The sequence below is a fragment of the Carlito syrichta genome, unplaced genomic scaffold, assembly GCF_000164805.1.
Source record: "Carlito syrichta isolate Samal-C Ts95f unplaced genomic scaffold, Tarsius_syrichta-2.0.1 Scaffold309276, whole genome shotgun sequence".
NCBI classification, from domain to species: Eukaryota; Metazoa; Chordata; class Mammalia; order Primates; family Tarsiidae; genus Carlito; species Carlito syrichta.
In genome coordinates this window covers 3,223,967-3,249,070 of record NW_007253372.1, presented here as the reverse complement: position 1 = coordinate 3,249,070, position 25,104 = coordinate 3,223,967, and the positions used below count along the sequence as shown (strand labels likewise).

At 41.6% G+C, this 25,104-nt stretch overlaps 1 protein-coding gene across 1 annotated transcript in view; it reads right to left on the bottom strand.

The window, feature by feature from the left end:
• CRYBG1 (crystallin beta-gamma domain containing 1) overlaps positions 1-25,104 on the bottom strand; it is a 58,208-nt gene that overhangs the window by 30,026 nt on the left and 3,078 nt on the right. The window contains 5 exon segments of the mRNA XM_021717084.1: positions 10,597-10,736; positions 13,822-13,987; positions 15,901-16,019; positions 16,105-16,152; positions 18,752-21,071. Of these exon segments, the coding sequence (XP_021572759.1) occupies positions 10,597-10,736; positions 13,822-13,987; positions 15,901-16,019; positions 16,105-16,152; positions 18,752-21,071 (2,793 nt within the window).

The window sequence follows — 25,104 nt, the reverse complement described above, 5'->3', positions numbered from 1 at the left end:
GTGTGGAACGAGACAATTCCTTAGACATTAGAAGGTTAGTCATTCCATGTTCCTCTTCTTGATCTTGTGCTTTTCTTCCTGCCTGACTTTTTAAGACTAGTCTCATCGTGAAGCTTTCCCGATGATCCTCCTCCCTGTTATATCACCCATGGGTTGAGATTTTCTTTATCCTTCCTCCTGTTTTCCCACCAATGTTTAATTCTTTACTTGTTAAACCTGTACTGACTTTATATCTTAATTTAAATTACTAATTGCTTCTAAGTTCTGCCTAAGTGTCAAAAATTACTAACAGCTGACATCTCCCTAACCCCAGATTCTATCTGATTTGCATCTAATGCTCTGAGGAAGAAATACTGTCCCCACACTACAGAGAAGGATAAGGAAATTGCCCAAGGCCACCAGACCTAAGTACCAAGGCAGGGCTGATCCCAGGGGACTCTACATGCAGGTTCCTCTTCGGATTTGGGATGGCAGTCTTTCTCATGACAGGGAAGATACCCAACACAGTTCACCCCTTTCACAATTACTCAGGATCATCTCTGTTAGCATTCCTAAATACACAGTGGCATCCTGGGGGCTCGAGAGGTCACGGGACTGTTCCGTTTCCAGGTCGCAAAGCTTTTTGAGTCCTTGCTTCTAATTTTTATGGCTTTTCAAAACCGCACCCCTCTATCAGGCTTGTCAGCTGTCACTTCTGCTTGGGTCAGGGAACCAGCAGCCCCACCCTCTTCTAATGTGTTGGAAACCAGAACATTGCGCCTGCTAGAACTAGCCTGGCACGGTGGCTCACACCTGTAATCCAAGCATTTTGGGAAGCTGGGGCAAGAGGATTGCTTGAGGCCAGGAGTTCGAGACCAGTCTGGGCAACACAGCATGACCTCGTCTCTAATCACAAAATTAGTCAGGTATGTGGCAAGCACCTGCAGTCCTAGCTACTCAGGAGGGAGGCAGGAGGATCACCTGAGCTCAGGAGGTCAAGGCTGTGGTGATCTTGCCACTGCATTCCAGCCTGGGTGACAAAGTAAGACTCTGACTCAAAAAAAACACAAAACTGTCTCTAAAGACTACAAAGTCTTCTTGTAGCCATCTTGGTTCTAGAAGGGCTCAGGGAAGGTGAGAATGCTGGAGAAATGATTTATATAAGAAAGGTGTTACTGTACTCCCTTCATAAACAAGCAAGAACCTGGGTGATCACTTACACTCTCTAGGTCTCTGTGTCAAAATAGCCTCACAGTGATCCTCCCCCAGGTGATGTACCCCAGAACACTGTGCCAACCAGGAAGAGGGCGGCTGGATGGGGAATCTTTTACCAGCAAAATGGGTCTGATGCTTTCTTCTTTGCTTCTCCCTTGTCCCCAGTTTTGGCCCAAGGCACATTTTGGATGGCAGATTTGTTATTAAAAAAAAAAAAAACCTTTCCTGGATAAATCAGTAACTTCTTCACACCCACTAATTATCCACGGATTTACAACCATACTCCTGCAGGATTTGCCAATACACACATAAAAGGCCGTTGGGAGGTGGGATGTGGCATGCGGGTGAGGGATCAAATTAATCCACAATGTTAGAAGTCAAGAGGATAGTTGGGGGACAGTGAGGAAAATTAGGAGGAGCATAAAGGAGGGGTGCCTAGGTGCCGGGAAGGCTCTGTTGCTTGATCTGGGTGTTGGTGAAAATTCACTTCACTTGCACACTTAGAATTTATGAACCTCTATGTAAGTGCTATGCTTCAAAAAAAAAAAAAAAAAAACTTCCGGAAAAAGGAGGCTTACTTTTAAATGCCACTGTAATGCCTCTAAACCATAAGAATACAGAGTCTGAGAATGGAGGACTTGAGCGTCCTAATGTTTACAGCATGACAGTGGGGGATGCCTTCCATCTGTTTGGGGGCTCAAGCCCATTCACAGATAAGCTCTGCATGGATTCTGTGCCCTAACTAAATTATGGCAGTTCTGTCATGCTCTGTGTCATTAGGTTAACAAGCCAAGGAAGTGAACGGGCTTAATTTTCACAAACAGAATGTGTGGCTCAGGAACACACGATGCTGAGATTCTGAAATGACACCCACCCAAGTCCCCTTTTCATTAAGTCTTGCCTTCTGTAGTTTGAGTTCTGAAGGGATTCATTCATCTGATACTAAAAACTCCACCTTTGTTGAAGCACGTGGACACATAACATTTACAGAAGGAAAATCATTTGGTGGTAATGGAGAATTTGTTAAAAAACTGAACCCCTGTGCTGATGCTTCTGAAAAGATGGCTGTTGTGAACGTGCTTCCTCCGTGAGCGCCAAGGGCCTGGGGGAACAGACGTTGGTGAAAATTGGGTGGACTTTGGAATTTGAAAACACATATCCAACATGTGATTCATTTTTCCCAGATTCTGTTCCAACAAGATACATTATTCAAGAGGCCATCAAGAGAGGGCAAAACTATCTTCAGGCAGTGTTATTTCAGTTTCTAAAGGTACTGTTTCTCATGTACTTAGGTAAAGCACTTTCACCGATATAGATGAAAAAGTACGATGGTATGTATAGTCATACTTCACAAGCAGAACTATAAAGTATGAGCTTTTTTAACAAGCACAACAAATGTACACATACAAACGAATACTACTGAGCTAACAATGGCTATTCATATGTTTATTAAAAATATTTGTGTAATTACTCTTTTAGAAATGCCCTTTGAATCACACAAGAAAAATAGGTCTTATCTTGTTCACTTGTTCTTAAACCACAAACGGCATTTCTAGCTGGATCCCAAGTTTTATTTCCTAGACATGGCTGTACACGAAGGTTGGCCATTTACAGAAACCAACTGGATGCTCGAAAGATTAAAGATGAATGTGCCGACTTTGAGGTTACTCAAGAGAGTGGGCTGTAAATCTCAAAGGGGAAAACTAATTCTCAAGGAAATATGTGGGAGGCACCACGTGAACCAAGCAGTCAAACCTGGTATCCCTCACGGGTAAGCTAGTTAGCAAATGCTGCCTGGCGTGAGGCCACACCAATGTACAGCACTACCTATACAAGACATCCTCACCAAAACTGTCCTGCTGGAATCGAATCATACCTTTCCACCTAACCCCTGGCCGACAGAAAATTCAGGCGACAGAAGAACAAGTGAAACGACAGCACGAGGCAACACTGAGAACAATCCAGAATGTGGCACGTTTTGTAAGACAGCTGCCCTAAGTTCTTTAAGAAGTCAATGGCGTGAGAAACAAAGATAAGGGTATCTTGGAGATATTTTACAAAGAGACTTAAAGAGCCAGAACCACCAAATGCATCTATATGAACCTTGATTGGATCCCGGTTAGAAAAAACAAGTCTATGCAAGACATCCCTAAGACACCTGGGAAAACTTGGTTACAGGCTATAGAATAGATCTCATCACAGGCATTCAGTTCATCTGTGATGGTGTAATAATGATAGTTATGTAGGAGAATGTCATTATAAAAACATGCAGGCTAAAGTAAATAGGAATGAAAGGTCATGCCACCTCCAACTTACATTAAAGTGCTCAGAATCAAGATAACATAAACATGGCAAAATGTTAACAAGGACTGATTCTAAGTGGATGGTACATGGGTATTCGCTTAACGTTTTTTCTACTTTTGTGCGTGTTTGAAAACCTCCCTAATAAAAATATGGGCTCTGATATGGTATACTCCCCCAAATGAGATATAAGCAGTGAGTGCTACAGAACAATGAAAAAAAGAAATGCAGATATTCTCATCGATATGAGGAATCTTAGGGGAGTGGCTACATGTGTGGAAAAGTTGGAGGTTGGGACCTGGATGGGCTACTCCAGGTTCTACAGCAGGGCTGGTCACAGTCAAGGTTCTCAGTAGAGCGAGGGCACATGGGGGGCTGATTTATTATTAGGCGCCATCACTGACACACACATATATATTCTTCTGTATATATCAAATATTTCATAGTAAAAATGATTAAAATACATACATTCTGACTTCAGAACACCTGCAATTCCAGTACATGTTTTGCAGATGACCAGCCCCATTCTGGAAGAAGTAAACAAAGCCTGTCTTCCTTGATTAAATGATGCAAATCGGGCCAGTTCATCTTTATGCTCCCTTTGAACTTCTAAAATTATTCACTTTCATTTATTATAAATATACCCCCAAAACCCCCAAACACCCATATGCCTTTACCTCTGGGAGGATGGGTGCTGGCATTACCTGGCTGCTTAAACAAAGGTTTAAAAACATTCTGTCAACAGAATCTGAATTACTCATTTCCTCAAATAAGAATTTGACAAGACAAGCAACACCCTTCCTTTAGTGTCTGTGTAGAAGAGCCTAATGGGCCCTGAAATAAATCTCCTAATGGAATCTAAAAAAGCTCCCCCACAGCAATGACTTCTCTTACCCCAGCTCAGGGAACTGGTGCACCAGCAGAAGCAAAATGCATACTTATTACTAGTTAATCCTTCCCAACCCATCAAGACTGGCTTTGGAGATCTGTAAAAGCACTAATGACCTGTCCCTGAGCTCATCAACAAGTCTGCTGAGCCCAAACTTTGAACTGTTATCCAAGACAGCTTTCCATTTCTCTCACAAAAACACAAATGAAGATCCAGAAAAAAGATGCCCATCACCATGCCCATCTTAAGGCTTCAACACAGCCCAAGCCTGAGTCATGGAACCTTCCAAACACTGAGATTAAAATGTTATGGCAGATGCCCTTTTCATTCTTTTCTAAGGAAAGCGATTTTTCTCAAGTTGAAACCAATACTTTAAAAGAAAAAAAAAAGTGTACAGATTCCTCTGATGTGAAAAAACTAAAAGCAGCAAGAGTCAGTCAAACCTGTAATCCCAGCACTTTAGGAGGCTGAGGTGGTAGGATTCCTTGAGGCCAGGAATTCAAGACCAGCCCAGGCAACACAGCAAGGCCTCAAATCTACAAAAAATTTTAAAATAAAAAAAACAGACTTGGTGGTGAGCACCTGTAGTCCCAGCTATTCAGGAGGCTGGTATACCCTGAGTTCTGGAGGTCAAGGCTGTGGTAAGCCATGATCATGCCACTCCAGCTTGGGTGACAGAGTAAGGCTCTGACTCAAAGAAAATTAAGAAAATTAAAGGCAGCAAGTGATGATGGCATTTTATTTTGCTTCGATCCCTTTTCCTCCCAATTTCTAAATATAAAGGTGCCCAAGGCTCACACGGCTTCTCTTCCCTAACTATATTCACCCCCTTTTGGGACCTCATCCCATGACTAGATTAAATACCTCCGGGATGCCGATGACACCTACGTTCATGCCTCAGCCTCTCCCCTGAGCTCCAGCAGTACACATCCAACACCTTCCTGCCTGCTTACCTGCATGTGCGGTTGGCATCTCAGACTTCCCCTGTCCAGAACCACCCCTGGACTTCACTGTCCCTCCCCAACTGTTCCTCCAAGTCTTCGCCATCTCAGGAAATGTTGGGGTCCCAGATCTTGGATGTTTCTCAGCCCTTCCCCCGTCATGCAAGCTGTCAGCAAATGCTCTCAGCTGCACCTTCAAATGCATCTGTTCTGCCACCACTATCACGCTGGGTAAGCCACTGTCACCTCCCGCCTGTATGCCCGTGACTGTCTCCCAGCTAGTTTCTTTGCTTCTACCCTGCTTCTTGATCTTATATTTTCTGCACAACGGGAAGAGTGATTTTTCTTAAATACAAGTTAGATTAAAATTCTCTAATGATTTCCCACGCCACTTCTATTTCACTCTACCTGCTCTTCCCAAGGCCTAAGGGGCCGGATGGGACAAGAGGTCTCTCCCCTATCACCCTCCTCCTGGCTCACTCTGGGCCAGCCAAGGCCTTTGCCCAAGCACGCCCAGCGGGGCTTTTGCAGACGTTATACTTCCTTCCTGGGATATCCCCCTGCTGCCCCTCCTCTCTTACTAGCTCCAGGGCAGACTTTCTCACTTCCTTCAAGTCCCAGCTTCAATGTCACTAGAGAATGTTACTTACCACCCTACCTAAAATGGTCCTGCCTTGTCTCTTTCTGTCATTTATGTTACTTGGAGCTTTTTCCACCTGACATGTTACATATGCACGAGAAGCGTTCCCCCCCCACAAAAAATTATCTTTTTGGAGGGCAGGCCCCACGTAATACAATCGGAATTTGTTTCTCCAGCCAAACTTTTTATCTGGCAGTTTTGAGAAGGTTGCGTCACAATTTGCGCAAGCAATGTCTTGCGTTGTGACAAACAGGTGTCTGGTTCTTCCACCGTGACAACATACCTGCCCACATAGCACTAAGTGTTCAGCAGTTTTTGACCAAAAAACAGCATGATCCCCGTGTCCTGCCCCCTCTATTTACCCAACCTTGTCCCAAGCAACTTTTGTTTGTTTCCCCAATAAAAAAGGAAAACGTTTTGCCGATGTGAAAGAGGTGGAACAAAAAACAACAGAAGCACTAAAAGGCATCAGCATGTACTAGTTCAAAAACTGTCTTGAGCATTGAAAAAAGCACCTTGATAGGTGTATTGCATCAAATGGAGAGTATTTTGAAGGTGACTGAAGTTTAAATATGTAAGAATAAACACACAACTTTTTATAAATACATTTCAGGTTTTGGGGGGTCTTCTTCATACTTATGTGGCCTATTCCTACTATACTGGGGGCTCCAGGAAAGCAGGGACATCATTTTATGTCCTTACTGCTGGATTCTCAGTCCTAGAATTGATGCCGAGTTAATTAACAGATTTACTGAAATATAAACATCTCATAGACATTCTGGGGGTTTAATACAGAAGGTGCCAAAAAAATGTATACACAGTTTAAGAAAGGAAAAAATACATTAAAACTGTAATTCTCAATATATATTGATAACAAAAGGTGAATACAAGTCACGTTTGACTTCTGCAATTACAAGAGGTTACCAAAACGGTTATCATCAGTATCCAGATACTTCTGATTACGGTGAACTAAAAGTAATGCATACATAACATCGCTTAAAATGTGTATACTTTTTTTTTTTTGGCATCCCTGCTATTTGTTAAAATCCCAATTCCTCGCCATATTTAGAGAAGGTATGCAGGGGGCATAAAAAAGCTTTTCCTAATTTCTACTTCTAAATCAATCACCTTTAGAAACTTAATAGCCTTTCAAGGTCTACAACAGGGTACCAGTAGATACAACTCAAAATGTACTCATTTAAGTAGCAGTTCCATTTCTCAGAAGACGACACACAAATGGCCAACAGCCTGTGAAAAGATGCCAGCATCACTAATCATAAGGGAAAGGCAAATCAAAACCACAATGGATAGCACCTCATACCCATTAGGACTGGGATTATCAAAAAGGGAAAAGAGAAGTAACTGGTGAGGATGTAGAGAAAAGGGGACACTTACACACTGCTGGTGGGAAGGTCAACCAGTACAGCTATCATGGAAAGCAGTACAGAGGCACCTAAGAATTTACAAGTAGATCTACCGTACAATCCCCAAATCTTACTTCCATGTATATATTCAAAGGAAAGGAAATCAGTGTGTTGAAAAGCTGTCTGCACTCCCATGTTGACTATAGCACTATCCATAACAGACAAGAGAAGGAATCAACCGAATCCATCAATGGATGGATGAAGAAAATGGAATGCATACACCTAATGGAATACTATTCAGCCCTCCAAACGAATGAAAGTCTGTCATTTGCAACAGCATGATTGAACCCGGAGGACACTGTGCTAAGTGAAACAAGCCAGACTCAGAAAGATAAATGCTGCGTGATCTCATCTGTGGGAGCTTAAAAAGGTTGACCTCATAGAAGAAGGGAGTAGAGTGACCAGAGGCTGGGGAGGGCAGTGGGAAAGTGGGGGACAGAAGGAAGTCTGTCAGCAGGTACAACAAGGTGACATATGGGAGGAATGAATCCTGGTGTTCTACTGCACAGAAGGGTAACTATGGTTAGCACACTGTATATTTCACAATAGCTAGAAGACAGGATTCTGAATATTCTCACCACAAAGAAATGATAAATGCTTGAGGTGATGAATGTGCTAATTACCCTGATTTGATCATTATACAGTGCATCCACATATCAAAATATCACACTGCCCCCCATAGATATGTACAATTATTATATGCTAATAAAAAAATATGTTGGCCAGGCGCAGTGGCTCACACCTGTAATCCCACTACTTTAGGAGGCAGAAGCAAGAGCTTGCCTGAGCTCAGGGGTTCAAGACCAGACTGCAGAACTTGACGAGACCAAGTTTTCACAATAAATCAAAAAAATTAGCTGGGTATGGGGGCATATGCCTTTAGTTCCAGCTACTTGGAAGACTGAGGCAGAAAGATCACCTGAGTCTAGCAGGTCGAGGCTGCAGTGGCCGTGAGCACGCCACTGCACACCAGTCTGGGTGACAGACTCCAACTCAATAAATAAATGAATAAATAAGAAATAAAATAAAATAGCATGTTTTGAAGAAGAAGAATGTGCACTGTCCTTGGAAAATAATGCATCAAAAGGAGATATTTAAATTGGCATTGTTCTTTCACCATAAATTCTGCCCTAATAAATACACCTTTAAAAAAAAAATAGAGAAAAAGGGTCTCGCTATGTTGCCTAGACTGGTCTTGAACCCCTGGTCTTCCCACATCAGCCTCCCAAAATGCTAGGATTACAGGTGTGAGCCACCATGCCCGACCCAATATACCTTTTATATTGACGTACCATCACTACAGTCTTTCCTTGCTATCACCTCACTTGTCTGGGGAGAGGAGGGTTGTTTTCTAAGGGAGAGAGTTGGCACAGGGAAGAGCCCACTGGGGCTTCTAGGGGGCCAGTAATATTCCAGTTCTTGGCTTGAGCAGTGCCTACTTGTATGCTCACTTTATTATTTGTTTAACTGTATGTTTACCTTCTGCAAGCTTCTTTCTAGTATGTTATATTTCAAAGAGTTAAAGGTAAATAAACAGTCAATGGGAGGTATCTAACTCACACTTTACTTCCCTTACCCAAAATCCTAGATAAATTGTTGTCCATTCTCTACTCAAATACTCTCCGTGATGGGAAACTCTCCACATGACAAGACAGCCCACTTCCATTCAAACTGCTCTAACCATGAGAAAGTTCCTCCCTTGGCCCGTCAAAATCAACCTCTCTAATTTCTACTGTCTGTTTTTTCTGGGACATCCAATGAAATAACAGTGCGCAAGTCTAATTTATCTTTTATATGACTGCCTTCCAACTTTTTCAAGGACGGTTGCTACCCTAAGCCCAAGTTTCAATAGACACACTTCCCGTTAAGTTGCCTAAAAGTTTTTAGTTGATTTCCAAGGAATAAAAATCAGACGCCATGATCTCTAATTTACCTAATTCCTACATTCCGCACAACCAAATCATTTTTCTAAGATAAGAACAGCAGCAAACCAAGACTTTTAGTAATCAAAAGAATGCAAAAAACATGATTAAGGAGTACCTTATCATTCACTGCAGGGACATTCCATGTCACTTTACAGTGATATAGACCCAAAAATGGCATTACCCCCATACCCCACCCATTTACCCAACACTTTTGGCTGTGTAGATCGTGGGTAACAACATGTGAGCATTTTCTGAATATATGAATGTTTATAAATTATATGCATTACCACTGAACTAATATATTATGTATGTTAGAAAACACATACAAAAATTCAATCTTAAGTGGTTGAGATTTTAAATATAAACATGCCTTAGTGTTTTTCCCGCATCTCAGCAGACATCTTTCAGTGGGATTGTGCACACCACCATAGTGAGCACAACTTTTAGTACTGCAGTCTGCATTTCCTAACTCAATTTCTCCTCTGAGACATTTCCACTTCCTTCAAAATATTCTTGCTGTTTCCTATGATTTGTGAAACCAATATGCTAGGAGCTTTGAACAACACTGTGGGAAAATATTGAAGGAAGTAGTACCATGTGAGTTGGCTTCCATCCCACCAGAAATATCAGGGCATATGCTTGGAATTACCTCCTTTGAATTACTATGAGAGTATAATCTGTGACTCCGTTTTAAATGAATCCAGTTCCTCTGTGACAAGGAAAGCCAAACATTAAAAATGCAATTTAAGGTCAGGCATGGTGGCTCACATCTGTCATCCCAGCACTTTGGGAAGCTGAGGCAGGAGGATTGCCTGAGTCCAGGAATTCCAGACCAACCTAGACAACAAAGGGAGACCTCATCTCTACAAAAATAAATAAATAAATAGCAGAGCATGGTGGCATATGCCTTTAGTCCCAGTTACTCAGAGGCTGACGCAGAAGGATCACTTCAGCCTGAAAGTTTGAGGCTATGGTGAGCCATGATTATGTCATTGCACTCCAGCCTGGGTGACAGAACAAGACCCTGACTCAAAAAAAAAAAAATGCAATTTCCCCCCATACTTCCTCTAATAAATCATTATTGTTTTGAAGAGCAGTGAGTGGGTGAGTCATAGTAACATAGGTGCAAAAACCCCAGAATTTTAGGTGCTTTGTAAAAATATACTTTATAGGCAATAATGACTCAGCAGGACAACCAATCAGAGGCAGAATATTCTCTCTTCAGTACCACCCTCACCAAGAAAAAGCTTCATTAAAAATGTATTAGAAATAAAATACTTACGTGCCCCAATGTACTTTAATAGAAGATGTCTTGTGCATCACCCCAAATCCCTGCATTTCTTCAGTATCATCAAAGTAGGAACTCAGGAGTCCCAACCCTTCTGGTTCAGTAAATAGGTCAATTTGACTTATCCTGTAATCCTGAAAAAACATTCATATACATATATAATCAGAATTACACCGTGTACTGTAAGTTCATTGTTTCTTTTCTTGTAGCTAAGTAAAATAAGCTTTAAATAATCAAATACACGTGGTGGTGCAACCTGCCTGAGCCCAGCAGATTGAGGCTGCAGTGGCTATGATCGTGCCACTGCACTCCATCCCAGGCAACAAAGTGAGACTCTGACTCAAATAATTAAATAAAAATCAAATACATTTCCCAGAGCACCTGCCATTTTATCCCTTTTCCTGTCTTATCCATGGATTAATAATATGCCCCCCTCAGGGCAGACACTGCTTTAGTTGTGTATTTCAGTGTGACAGTCTAGCAAAGATCATCAGATATGTATCTTAGTAGCATTCTGGAGCATATTTCTTTTTCTCATCCCCACTTGGCCCTCCTTGCTCACAGGAGTTTTGGTTCCTTTGCTCTGAGATAATTATCCCCATTCAGAGATGCTTGTCTGTAGAATGGCTGCATGTGGAGTCTCCCTCAACTACTATCTGTGCCCACAAGCCCTCTGTGGTGACTCTCCTTGACCATGAGTAAGCCACCATGATGGTGGTTTAGTCTAAGTTGTGAAGGCAAAAGCACACATCCATGGTGTTACAGGTCGCTGCACTCTACTCTCTGTTCCATGTCCTGTGTGTCCATGGCCCATCAAACACTCTTCAAAAGGCCTCTCTTGGCTGATCGTCCAAGTGTTCACCAAATATATATCGCACCTGTTCAATGTGGCCGAGCTAGGTGAAATGAGGTACAGAAGAAATATGAACACTTGGGTTCATTCACAGGAGGTTCTTTCAAACATTACCAAAGGAGCAACTCCAGTGAACTAAAAAGGTGACTCTCTTAAATATATGCTATAACTTACATTTCATTTTTCAAGAAACCATGCATGCAGTCTGCAAAGAAAATCTAATTCATGACATACCAGGAGCCATAAACCATACCCTTTTACATGACACCATTCAGAAAAACTCAACCCAAGATCACAAATCTAAAAATTACAAACTATTACATGCACAAAAATGTTTATGCAGCATTATTTAAAATAGAAAAAAAAAGAAGTGACCTTAAGATCCACTGAAAGAATAAATAATAAATAAGTGATGGTACCTCATTTATGTACTAAGTGATAAATAACACAGCATTTCAGTGGGCTATGGTGCTCAGCCAAACCCCATAGTAACATGCAAAGTATTTGCTATGCTCCATCTGCTATTATCCGGAGAAACAGATCTCAACGCCCTTACCCCACCTTCCCACAGGCACCCAAGTCCTCACCCCACCAGATGCTGATACCTTCCCCAGTTGTAAATCCTGGAGCGATGTTACCAATGGGAGTGTAAACTTCAGGAAAAAGATAGAGAAAAGAAGGACTGAGAACCAGTGTTGAGTGAACAAAGTAGAATAACATTGTACCTGTATTATGATTACAACTACAAAAAAAGCAGATTAGAATATGGCCAACACAGTTGTGGGAATCTGCCGGGGAGGGGCACACCTCATCAACAAGAGTACCTGCATAATGAACATTTGTATATCTAACCCTGAATTGTACCCTACATCTTTAAAATTAAAAAAAAAAATTTTTTAAGAATATGATCAACAAAGGGTAGGAAATTCAAAAACCAAGAGGAGAAGATGCTTCATGATGGTGGCATGCAGATGACATGCTTAAACACTGCTTTGATATTATTTGAGTAACAAATAAAAACTATAGGCAAAATATTCCACCAACAAGATCATTTTGAAATAGGGCTCCTCATGTCCTAGGCTTATCATATTATGTTCTTAAAATGATTAAAAGATAAATCATTTAGAATACCAATTATCACATAAGTCACTCAGAAACGTTGACCCAGGAAATAGGTGACACTTTCCTCTGCCAAAAGCTGTGACTCACTGTTACTCATTCTCATTTTAGAAACTCCCTTTTCTCTCTATTGCCCTTGACATTCATCTTTGTTAAAACTTGGGATTCTAATTTTCTACTTGAAAGACCTTTTTAAAAGGTAAAGAATCATCAAATATGAAGAGCCACAAAGAAAGACTCTGATAACACCTTCCTCATCAACAAACAAGAAGCAAAGAAATTTTACACCCAACCCATAAAGTAGCCTCAGTGGCCCGGCTCGGTGGCTCAGCCTGTAATCCCAGCACTTTGGGAGGCCGAGGCGACTGGATTGCCTGAGCCCGCGGGTTCGAGACCCGCCCAGGCAACTTGGTGAGACCTGTCTCTACAATAAATCAAAACCTAGCCAGGCGTGGTAGTGAGTGCCTGTAGTTCCGGCTCCTTGGAAGGCTGATGCGGAAGGATTGCCGGAGCCCAGCAGGTTGAGGCTGAGGTGGCCGGGAGCATGCCACTGCACTCCAGGCTGGGTGACAGAGTGAGACTCCAACTCAAAAAAAAAAAAAAGGTAGCCTCAGATACATTAAGTAATATTTTTTTACACCCACATGAAACCCCAGAGTTGAATTAACTTATTTTTGGATTCTCTATTTTTTAAAAATAGAATGCCCACAAACCACTCAAGGTAATCAGAACTCATGCAGCAACCCAAAAAACTAAATAAAAGAAAAATCTGTTCATACAGAACTCATCAAAGCAAGGTTCTAAACCCCAAGATTTATTATACTAATAAATCTTGAAAGATGGGAACAAAAGGCCAAGGGTGAATGATTTACCTAAAAGATTTACTGTGAAAAAGTATCTAACCAATTGCAGTATTGCTTTTCTATTTAAAGTGTACAAATAGTGGTGGCGCATGCCTGTAATTCCGGCTACTCGGAAGGCTGAGGCGGAAGGATCGCTGGAGCCCAGCAGGCCGAGGCTGCGGTGGCCGGGAGCGGCCACTGCACTCCAGTCTGGACGACAGAGTGAGACTCCAACTCAAAAAAAAATAAATAAATAAAGTGTACAAATACTTAAGTTATAGAAAATATATCCATGAAGCACCAATAGTTTTCCCAACCATTTATTTCATAAGATGAACATTTCCCTTAAAATAAGGATAATATTTGCTGAATGAATAAATGAAATCCAGATTTACTATAACTTACCTGGACCACGTTTCTGATTGAACCAATCACCACAGGCTTTTCAGGCTCTGCTTCCTCCTGTCTTTCTAAGCCGTCTTCTATACCCCAGAGTCCAGAAACTTCCAATTCTCCTTCTTCTAAGGGGATGGAGTGCCCTTCAAAATTAGGTTTTTCATACAAAATCCAACTAAGAATAAAACACAGCAAAACCATTAGCCAGTCTTGGTGACAGAGGTTTTGATTACTCAAATATTCTGGCAAATTGTCATTATATATAAATTAGTGACCAATTCTTTAATGATGAAAATAGCATAAACTCTCCCTAAACACTAAAATGTTACAAGGTATAATTAAGCCTCTGACAATTCATGAACTGTAAATCAGGATCTTAGAGGACTTTAGGGTTAGCAATATGAAAGTTAGAGCTACTAATGTTCTAAGGAATTGCCAGTTAGTGGAGACTTATAAATAAATGAACATGTGTCAAATGAAGCCATATTTACTGTCTTGTTTTTTTTCTCCTTCTAAGTACAGAGAACGTTTCTCGTGGATTTTAACAAATTATAGTCATATCAATGGATATGTCGATACAAAGGACTACAGGCATGTTAATGGAAAACATTTTAAAAACATTCTTCCCTAAAGCAACCAACACTAAAAAAAACCATCTCATGTCAATACATGATAGCGGCCAGGCTTAGTGGCTCATGCCTGTCATCCCAGCACTTTGGGAGGTGGAGGTAAGAAGATTGCCTGAGCCCAGGGATTTGAGACTACCCTGGGCAACTTGGTGAGACCTCATCTCTACCATAAATTTTTTAAAAAAAATTAGTCAAGCGTCGTGGCTTACACCTGTGGTTCCAGTTACTCGGAGAGTAGAGGCAGAAGGATCACCTAAGCCAGCAGATTGAGGCTGTGTTGGACATGAATGTGCCATTGCACTCCAGCCTGGGCGACAGAGTGAGACTTCAACTCAAAAAATATTAAACACACACACACACACACACACACACGACAGTGTAAGTGCTTACGCTTTTAAGAAAAACCAGCCTACAAAAGTTGCAAAAGGGAAAAGCATGGTTCTATTAAAAACAAAATTGCTAAATAAAATTTGTTTCTAGTACAATTTTCAGTCTTAAAAGCAAATCCTGTTTTTCTAATGAAAATATACAAAAATATCTAAAAATTTAACAGGAAAAATGCTGCATATTTAATCAAATGAAGACTAAAAGGAAAGGTTCCGAATTTTTGAATTAATGTCTAAAGCTCTGCCCTCTTTATTTCACACAAGTTTATAAATAGGAACCAAAAGGTAAGTATTGTGCCAGTTCAGTTACTGTTTTTTCCTCTTAAGTTGCTTTTTTTTTTTTTTTTTTTGAGTCAGGGTCTCACTCTGTCGCCCAGGCTGGAATGCAGTGGCACTCTCATGTTTCAAACTCCTGGGCTCAGGTGATCCTCCTGCCTCAGCCTCCTGAGTAGCTGGGACTACAGGTGTGCTCATTAAGTTGCCTTTCTTTATTCAACTTCCTGTGTATTTCCAAGAGGCAATTAAGCTGGTAAAACAATTTTAGAAACTTAAAATATTTATATTTTCACCAGATTTACTTAATCAAAACTATCTTTTGTGGAAAAATTGGAAAGTAAATTAAATATTAGGTTAGTCCTTCATTGAACCATCCTTAAAAAGTTAGCAAAAATGTCTTTCATTAGAGATTCTTTACAAGTGACATCTGGCCTATGAACGTGACTAGTGCCAACTCTTATCAACCTCATTTAAAACTTATCAACCAAAAGTATATGATGGACCCTGATGTGTGATTAGGCCAAAGCAAGGTTCTATGGGGAGATATGGAAAAAAAGCTTGTTCTACTGCACTTTTCTGATTTTTCTCCCATAAACACACAATGCATCACTCCTATCATTAGAAACATTGATTAAAAACCACATTTTTTAGATATGAATTCCTTATCTTACTATGTAGTGTTTTCTGTGCCTTACATTGTTAAAGGCATAATTTTAAATAAGTAGTGAGGACTCAAAAGGTAATTAAGTATGTGAAACACAAACACTCTAAGTCAGGAACTGGAAGTGCCATCTTACCAGCCCCTGACAACCTTTATGAGGATCACCGGAGAGAGGCTCCAAGAACTGCAATCCTGAATGTCTCTGAAAACTTCAATGCACTTCTCGGAAGCATTGGGTTCACTGTATATCACCACCTACAAGAAGATCACAGGAGTAGCATGCTTTGCTATGTTCTATCAGACTACAATAAAATCCAGACTAGAAAAAGAGTGCTCTTACCTTTCCGGGTCGGGGGTTGAGTTTATTCTGGACACTTCCTCTAAATATCTATAATCAGACGAATAAAACACAATCAATAATAACAATTTTACATAACAGTCCTCTTTTCTCCACCCATGACCCTTTAAGTAAATCATACTTGCCTCACAATTTTTCAATTTTGAAACATGTTCACCCTAATCTATGCTAAAGTTGTATTAAAACTCTCTTTGAGTTTCTGCTTCTGAATTAAGAGATGTTTTTCCCTCTAACAGAATTTGTCATTTCAATTTTTCCTCATTTAAATGTCTAGGAAACTTCCATTGATGCTAGAAAATTTAAGGACCACAAGTCAGCCTGTGATCTATGTCAGCTCACAGAATAAGAACTCAGCTAAGAGATTATCACTCAAATAATGTCAGGATAATCTTAAGTAAATAAAGAGAAATCAGGATGTATTAATCACTTTCCTAGAAAGAGCTAAATCAATTTTGTGTTCCTACCTACATCCTATCTGAATCTATAAATACTGTTTCTTTCATAGGAACATCTACTGTCATATAACAACTATTTGTCTAAATAAAAGTGTTTATGATATATTTCACAATGTACATTGCAAAAGGTGTATGTAATCCCCCTTTTTTGATGGACAAAACACATTTTTATATGGCTCCAAAACTAATCATTTTCAAGACCAGCTGACTAGACCAGTAAAACCAGAAATGCGTGCAATAAAAATTGTAATTACACATGTAAAAATATTACAAAACATGAACTACTTTCAATGCTGCCCAGAATGCCTATTTTAAGAACTGCCTTTGATCTGACCACTCTTGCATCATAACAGAATGTAATAACCTCAAAAGACCATCAGCCTCCCCCCAAGCATTATTAGAAACCAAGAGGGCATATACCTATTTATTTATATATACCCACTAGAAGCAGGTAAACTGAAGAAAAAACCTAAAATTTAGAACAAAATTCAGGTAAAACATTAAAGACAGGATAGTTACACAGTAAACAAACCCCAGGACCTAAAGAAAGACAAAAATTGGTTTTTTAAAATCATTAAAAAGGTCTTAAAAAGTATACAGCATTTTGTTTCTCATTTTCTCTCCATTTGATTTGCTTTTCACAGGGAAATGCTGTATATTCTGTTATCAGACCCGTCAGACTGTAGTCAAATAAAGGTGGTGATCTAAGGATAACTAAAAAGGGCAAAGCCATCATGAATGGGAAGTGGACAAGTGGAAATTTTGTGCTTGAAAGAAATAGTTAAGAATCTTATGATTTCTGAATACTGTAGGCTGATTCAAAGTTGTTTACAGCAGTGGTTCTCAAAGTGTGGTCAGGGCTCAAAAAAAAAGAGTCAACCAGCTCAAAACCATCTCCATAATAAGAACAGGTTATCTGCCTTTTCCATCTCTTTCTCTCACAAGTGACTAGGGGAATACAAGGCTCCTTGACACGTGATGACATCATTGTGATGACATCGATGCTCTCACAGCTGATGCAAGGTGCACTTGGATGTTCTGAAGTTTTACAATTTTCTCAGTATTCATTTCCAACATAATGAATTCTGATAACAAATTCCGTATAACAAAAGTTCTTGGTTCTCAATAATGTTGAAACGTGAAAGGGCCCTAAGACCAATACGTCTGAAACCCACTGCTTATGAAATCACATGAAAAAGGGGATCTGGTCTGTGCTGGAAACACATTTTGAAAGAACTTCCAACATCACAGTCTATGTTAGGACAGAATGTTACAATACACTGAAACAGGCTGCAGCGCTTTGCACAGATGAGGAAGGGTGCAAGGTATTTTCTGCCTGGATAAATTGTGTTGGACCATGGTCTGCACTATCAGATGGCCTGGTTCATAAGGTGAACCCCTGGAAACTCAGGCTCCTGGGCTGGTAGAGCTGAGTGCAACCCTTATACTCTACCTCCCTCTCTCATTGTCCTTCCTTACTCCGAGTCACAAGCTTGGTACCAAAAATGCATAAACTCACATTAAAATACTGAGTAACAAAAACAACTTCTGGCAGTCACATAAAAGATGCAGAAATCAAAACTGTTCCTCAAAATCGTATGATGCTGTCCTTTCTAGAATAGCAAAGGAAAGATCCAAAGTAAACCAAAATTATTTATTCTCCACAACTTTGTAGAAAAAAAACTATGCTACCTGACAAAAGCTAATTCCCAACAAAGAGAAAATACTTTCTCAATTGCATAGCATGAACACATATTGCTACTTATGGAAAGAAATGAATCTCCTATTATGAGACAAGGAAAAGGGAAAGTCTCCTTGGCTGGGGCCTTCCCCAACAAAGGAAGCTGCTTCATAAATCTCCAAAATTCTAAGTATAGTAGTGAGCATCTTACATGGAATAGGAAGGAAAAAGCATCTTGTCTGTCTCCAAACTCTCAAAGTTTATCCATACCTGTCCCTGCTAGACAACAAAAATGCCTTGCGAGAAGAATCTTAGTACCTTTTTCCTTGGGCCCTAACATTCCTTTGAACATAGCAGATCTTTCCACAGGAGATGGATGCGTAGAAAACGATCATACATAAGCACAGCCGTTTCTAAAATAATGTGAACTGCTCATCCTTTCTCTCCCCCCTCCCTTTACAAATACCCCAAATAATAACAGATCGCTACTTACCGTTGTGTCTGACAATGACATTCCAGAAAAAGCAATGCTGGGGTCATACAGGCTTGATTTGAAAAGACCCACAAAGTCGGTATCACTGTTTCCAGAGTTTGGCAAGTGTGATTTAAGGACACTTTCAATGTGATTAGCCCTCTCCATATCATCACTGCTCTTCAGTTTTGCAAGGTCAGAAAATTTAGCTTCTGGCAAGTGTAAGCTGCTTCGTGAATTCAGATCTTCTTTGGTTTTCTCTCTTTGCAGGTGTTTTTCCATGTGGCTTGGACTTTTCAGACCCGAATGAGTTGTACTTGATGAGTCGAAATTGAAGACCTTTAAGGAGCCGCTGGGTGGAAGATTTGGCTGTTCTTTGTTCAAACCACAGGGCGGGGCACCCTCAGTCATGGGCTGCGACTCCGCAGACCGAGAGAGGGAACTGTTCTGAGAAGTGCTGAAAGCCGTAGTCATGGTGTTGACTGATGTCACAGAGGGTGAGAAGATTTTGTCTTGTGGTAAAGAAGATAACAAGCTCGAGAAAAGCGCGCTTTTTTCTAACCTGGATCTCTTAACGCCTCCATTTGCGACATCCTTGTTCTCTTTGTCACTTATGTCTGGAGTCGCTGCAGGTTCATTTGTCCCATTAGTGTTGGTGTGCAGGGACTTGAAGAGCACGCTCTGCTCTGTGGACGCACGCTTGGGCCTCAGCCTGGATTTTGTGTCAAGGTTCTGCATCAGATGTAAAGCTGGTGACATCTCCGGCTGGCTTTCCCTCTTCTTCCCCAAACCAAAGGTAAATACGTTGGGATCAAATACCTTTTCCAAATTGTCCTCGTGGATAGGAGGCATGGCGAAGTGAGGGGCAGGGGAGTTGGGCATCCTGGCCTTCTTTTTCTTCTGGGGCACACACACGGCGCTATCCATCTTTTTAATAATTTCTGTGAATTTTTCCATATCAGAAGAAGAATCAAATGCACTATCATCACTACCGGCAGAAATGTTCAGAAGACTGGGAGGGGTAGCCTGGCCACGTGCTCCATTCTGATCTGGCCTTCGAGGAGTTTCTAAATGATTTCTGCTGCTGGGAGAGTTGGGGGGACGGGATTCAGCTGTCGGGGGTGTTCTGCTGTCCTGACCTCGAGGCAGAGTTTCCTCGGATTCTGGCAGCACAACTTGTGGGCCAGATTTTGCCACGTGTTCCTCTGAACAATGGGCGTGTTTGGGCAATGTGCCCTTACTGCTTAGTACGTCCTCTTGCAGGGAAGCACAACTTGCAACGGAAACCACTTCAAGTTCATTATTGTGACAACTTGGCAACTGTCCTTCTCTAACCTCAGAGCTATCTGAGATGATCTGGGAGCTGACATCCTGGGTGCTGTCCACAGGGAGCACGAAGGACCTGACCTGGACAAGGACTTTGGAGGGACACTCACCTCCCACAGCTTCTGGGGACACAGGAGGGTCTGTTTCTCCTCTTCCTTCAAGCTTGGAGGGTAGTGCTTTCTCATTAACCTGATGAGACACAGGCAATGTACAACCTTTATGGTTTTCTGACACTTTCAGACCAGTGCATGGAAGATTGCTTGCGGGAGACTGAATGCATGAATCTTTGAGAATATCCACAGGAACAGGTGCACACAGTGAAAGAGAAGGCCCACGAGGTGGCCCAGCATGAGGTGGTGAGTCAGAACGTTCATCCTGTGGCTTGGGGATGGCTGGCAGAGATAAATCTTTGGCATCAGCAATGGCGGGCATATCTTCTGCTCCATCAGTCATATTTTCAAGTATGAGTCTGTTGCTGTCAACAGCCTTTGAGTCGTTCTCTCCTAAGGGCTTACGGTCTGTGACAGGAACCAGAGCAGTGGCCACCGGCTCTGCAGGGCAGCCAGCATCTGTCTGCACATCTGCCTCATCACCTTGGCTGGGCTGAGAACCCAGAGCCTGGTTCTCATTAGCTTCTCCCTTCACTCCTCTGGTCGCTGGCAGGATCTCTTCTTCAAGGACTTTAGTTTCTGCAGAGGTTTCCCTCACCAACACACCATTCTGGGGACTACTTGGCATACCTTTCTTTTCAGGCTGCTCCATTTCCTTGGCTTTTTTGGCCAAATTCAGCTTCGCCCTCCCGACAAATGTTTTACCAGAGGCGGGAGTGTTCCTCGTGCCTCGAACGTCAGTGTGTCTCGGGCTACTGTTTGCCCGCTTGTTTTCAAATAAGGAGATTTTGGTGGCAGTGTTTCCTTTATGAACTGGCTGGCTAAAGGGATTATGCTCATTCCCCAAACTGTCAAGATTCTTAGGGGTTTTAAGATTTAGTTCCACATGTTTGGGCTTGGCAGGGCTGTGAGAAAAAAGCAGCAAGATGAAGTTATTGACCTAGTTTTGAAAAATGAACACACAAACCAATTGATTACAAGCTGTGAAAAGTCAACATCTTCCTGGTCCATAGCAGAAGCTTTCAACAGCCCTAAGTCCACTATCGACTATTTTCAATGGGTGTTTTGCTTGCATATGATTATATAGCTAAGAAACTCCAGCAATGAGGGGTTAGCAAATTTACTGAGCACTTAATATGCATGCCTAGGACCTGGGCCTGGAATCAGAAGAGACCTGAGGGCCTGAAGAACCTTAGAACAAATTTAAATAGTGAATGCATCCCCACACTTTAAATATGTAATTTATTTCCCCCACATCAATTACATCTTTTTATTATAACTTTTTTTTTTACATTATCTCAAAAGGCTAGATTCTTTTCAAAACTCATCTATTATTGACCTCTTTGGGTGTTAGAACTTGCCTCTCACTATTCCCTTATAACATTTTTCTCTGCTTATATAAGTATGTTCACTGTAGAAAATTTGGAATATATATATTTTTTAGCTGTTTTTTTTTTCTTTTTTTTCTTTTTGAGTTGGAGTTTCACTCTGTCACCCAGGCTGGAGTGCAGTGACATGCTCTCAGCCACCGCAGCCTCGACCTGCTGATCACTGATTCTTCAGCCTCAGCCTTCCAAGTAGCCAGAACTACAGGCACGTACAACCATGCCCAGCTAATTTTTTTGACTTATTGTAGAGACAAGTTCTCACCATGTTGCCCAGGTTGGTACTGAATCCGTGGGCTCAGGCAACCCTTTCGCCTCGGCCTCCCAAAGTGCTGGGATTGCAGACTTGAGCCACTGCGTCCAGCCGGAAAATAATTAAAAATCTCTCCTAACTCCTCCACTCAGAATAACCCGTTAATATTTTAGTAAATTTGCTTCTTATATGCATAATTAAATATTGTCAATACAATTGAAATTATTCTGTTCTTACAGTTTGTATCTTGAGTTTTTTTAAGAACTAAGATGGCTTAGTCTTATAGTTAACATCTTTCAGATTCCTAAAAAAATTGTTTGAAAAGTTTTCTTAATGCTGCATAAAAGCCCACCATATGAATGTACCATAATTGTTTTATCAATTATTTAATTGTTGGTTCTGTTATCACTTCTTGGGAAGCGTCTCCCTGCTCTCTGTCATATTTCTTAGGCATAACTACTCCCTAATAGAAAAAATGTCTTGGAATGTACACAGTGCTTGCTTTCAGAGAAACAAAATGTGCTCTGTTTGGCATTCTCTGGCTCTTGTCCTGGCTTTCATGCTAATTGTCTGTATGAACTTGGTCAAGTTACTTTACCTCTCTGGACTCTACCTTCTCTGTTTAAGGAAAAAAAAACTTCATTGGGGTTGGTTGGGGACAGTAGGGACTGAGGAATGGGCTGTCCACCCTCCTTTCAACCAGAATCACACCCACTTAACCATTGTGATATTGTTCTACACAAGCTTTCGTAGAAGAAATGGTTCCAAAGCAATAAAAAAAAAAAAAGTCTAAGTCATTGGTGTAGTGGTTTCTAGAATGAGGGAGATAAATAAGCCATAACAGTCACTACCTGCCAAGCACTTGGGAAATGGTTCGCCTAACGTACAACTTGCCACATTATATTTTAAGCTGAGGAAGTTGAGGCTTCGAAAAGGCGCCTGCCTGAGGTCACACAGCCCATAAGTGACAGGGCCATGATTTAAAGCCAGGTGCTCTGGTTTCTAATGCTTTGCTCCAGACCACTACACTCTTCTACTTCCCCAGATGGGGCCACTAGACTCGCCTGAAAGAGATCCTCCAGTTCTTTCCATCTTTATATCATTCAAGGAGGCAAAGAATTATCATAAGATCTAAAAGTAAAGTAACCAGACTGTAGAGACCACCACTGATCATGAGAACATGACAGTGGAGAAGCACTGAAGTCCTGTACTGTCTCCTGCATGGCCTGGGACTTTAAGAGGCTAGGACGAAAGAGCTTCTAGAAGGGACAGATATGATGACTCTGAATAAGACACCTTATCCTTCTTGATAAAAAGAGAAGACTGGATGAGATACCATCAAGTCCTCTCCAATAGCAGCACTGAGAATTTAGATTTTCATTTCTATAAATTGTATTTGAATACTAAATCTGGCTAGGTGCCAAGGCTCACACCTGTTAACTCTACACTTTAGGAGTCTGAGGTAGGAGGACTGCTTGAGCCCAGGAGTTCAAGACCAGCCTGGGCAACATAGTGAGATGCCCGCCTCTACAAAAAAAATCAAAGATTAGCTAGGAATGGTGGTATGCACCTATAGTCCCAGCTACTCCAGGCTGAGGAGAGAGGATCACCTGAGCCCAGAAGGTTGAGGCTGCAGTGATCACACCACTGCACTCCAGCCTGGGTGACAGAGTGAGACCCTATCTCAAAAGAAAAATACAACTGTACGTAAGCCTGGGCAACAGAGTGAGACTCCAATTCAAAAAATAAAATAAAATAAAAACTAAATTTGTAAATGTTCATCCACTTCTCTCAGGTATTGCCTTCCCCAGTAATTCCATAAGATATCTAAGCTCCCTTATTCCAGACCCATATCTTACATTTAAAAGTAAAATTACCAGCCGGGCTCGGTGGCTCAGCCTGGAATCCCGCGCCTTGGGAGGCTGAGGTGAGTGGATTGCCTGAGCCCACGGGTTCGAGACCCACCTGGGCAACTTGGTGAGACCTCATATCTAGAATAAATCAAAAAATTAGCCGGGTGTAGTAGCGTGCGCCTGTAGTTCCAGCTACTTGGAAGGCTGAGGCGGAAGGATCACCAGAGCCCAGGAGGTCGAGGCTGCGGTGGCCAGGAGCGGCCACTGCACTCCAGTCTGGGCGACAGAGGGAGACTCCGACTCAAAAAAAAAAAAGTAAAATTACCTGAAGAACATTTCCTTAAAGATTAAATTCTAAAACCAGGGAGATGGTTAGAAATAGCTTACACATGTTATTCCTTAATGAGGGATGGTCACATACCAGAGAAAATACTTTGTAGGAATTTCTCACTCATCAGCTAAAGGAACAAAACTCAATTCAGATATCAAAGCATATCTTATGATGTAAGCAGGAAAACGCTACAGGTTAGCCAGCAAGCCACCTTAAGGGCAGGAAGCACCTATCTGCACATTAAAGATTTACAACAAGATCAAAACACATTTTACAACCAAACTTTCTGTGCTATTAAGGCCTGCTACCAAGAGTCACTACAATTAACCTAGTTCGAACTGATTAAAAGGAAGGCTCCTATAATTCAGGTTGTAATGCCTTCATTATGAGAGACAAAAATCATCTGGAATCTAAAAAACCATATTATAAGAGGAAAACTTTCCATATTCTAAACACACCATTTTAAGAATTCCATCATTCAGCATTTGGCAGAGAACTCTTTTTTTTTTTTTTTTTGAGTCAGGGTCTCACTCTGTCACCCAGGCTGGAGCATGGTAGCAGGATCACGGCTCACCGCAGCCTCAGTCTCCTCGTTCAGGTGATCCTTCCACCTCAGCCTCCCAAGCAGCTGCACTACAGGTGCATGCCAGCACACCTGGCTGTTTTTGGTTTTCTGTAGACAAGGTCTCGCTATGTTGCCTAGCTGGTCTCGAACTCCTAGACTGAAGCGATCCTCCCAGTTTGGCCTCTCAAAGTACTGAGATTACAGGCATGAGCTACTGCACCCAGTCTGGTAGAGAACTTGAAGAAATAATTTTTCTAGCAGCATAAAGAAACATGTTGCAGCCGGGCTCGGTGGCTCAGCCTGTAATCCTGCGCCTTTGGGAGACTGAGGTGAGTGGATTGCCTAAGCCCGCGGGTTGGAAACCCGCCTGGGCAGTGAGACCTCATCTCTACAATAAATAAAAAATTCAGCCAGGCATGGTAACACATGTCTGTAATTCCAGCTACTTGGAAGGCTGAGGCGGAAGGATTGCTGGAGCTCAGCAGGTTGAGGCTGCGGTGGCGGGGAGTGGCCACTGCACTCCCATCTGGGCAACAGAGTGAGACTCCCTG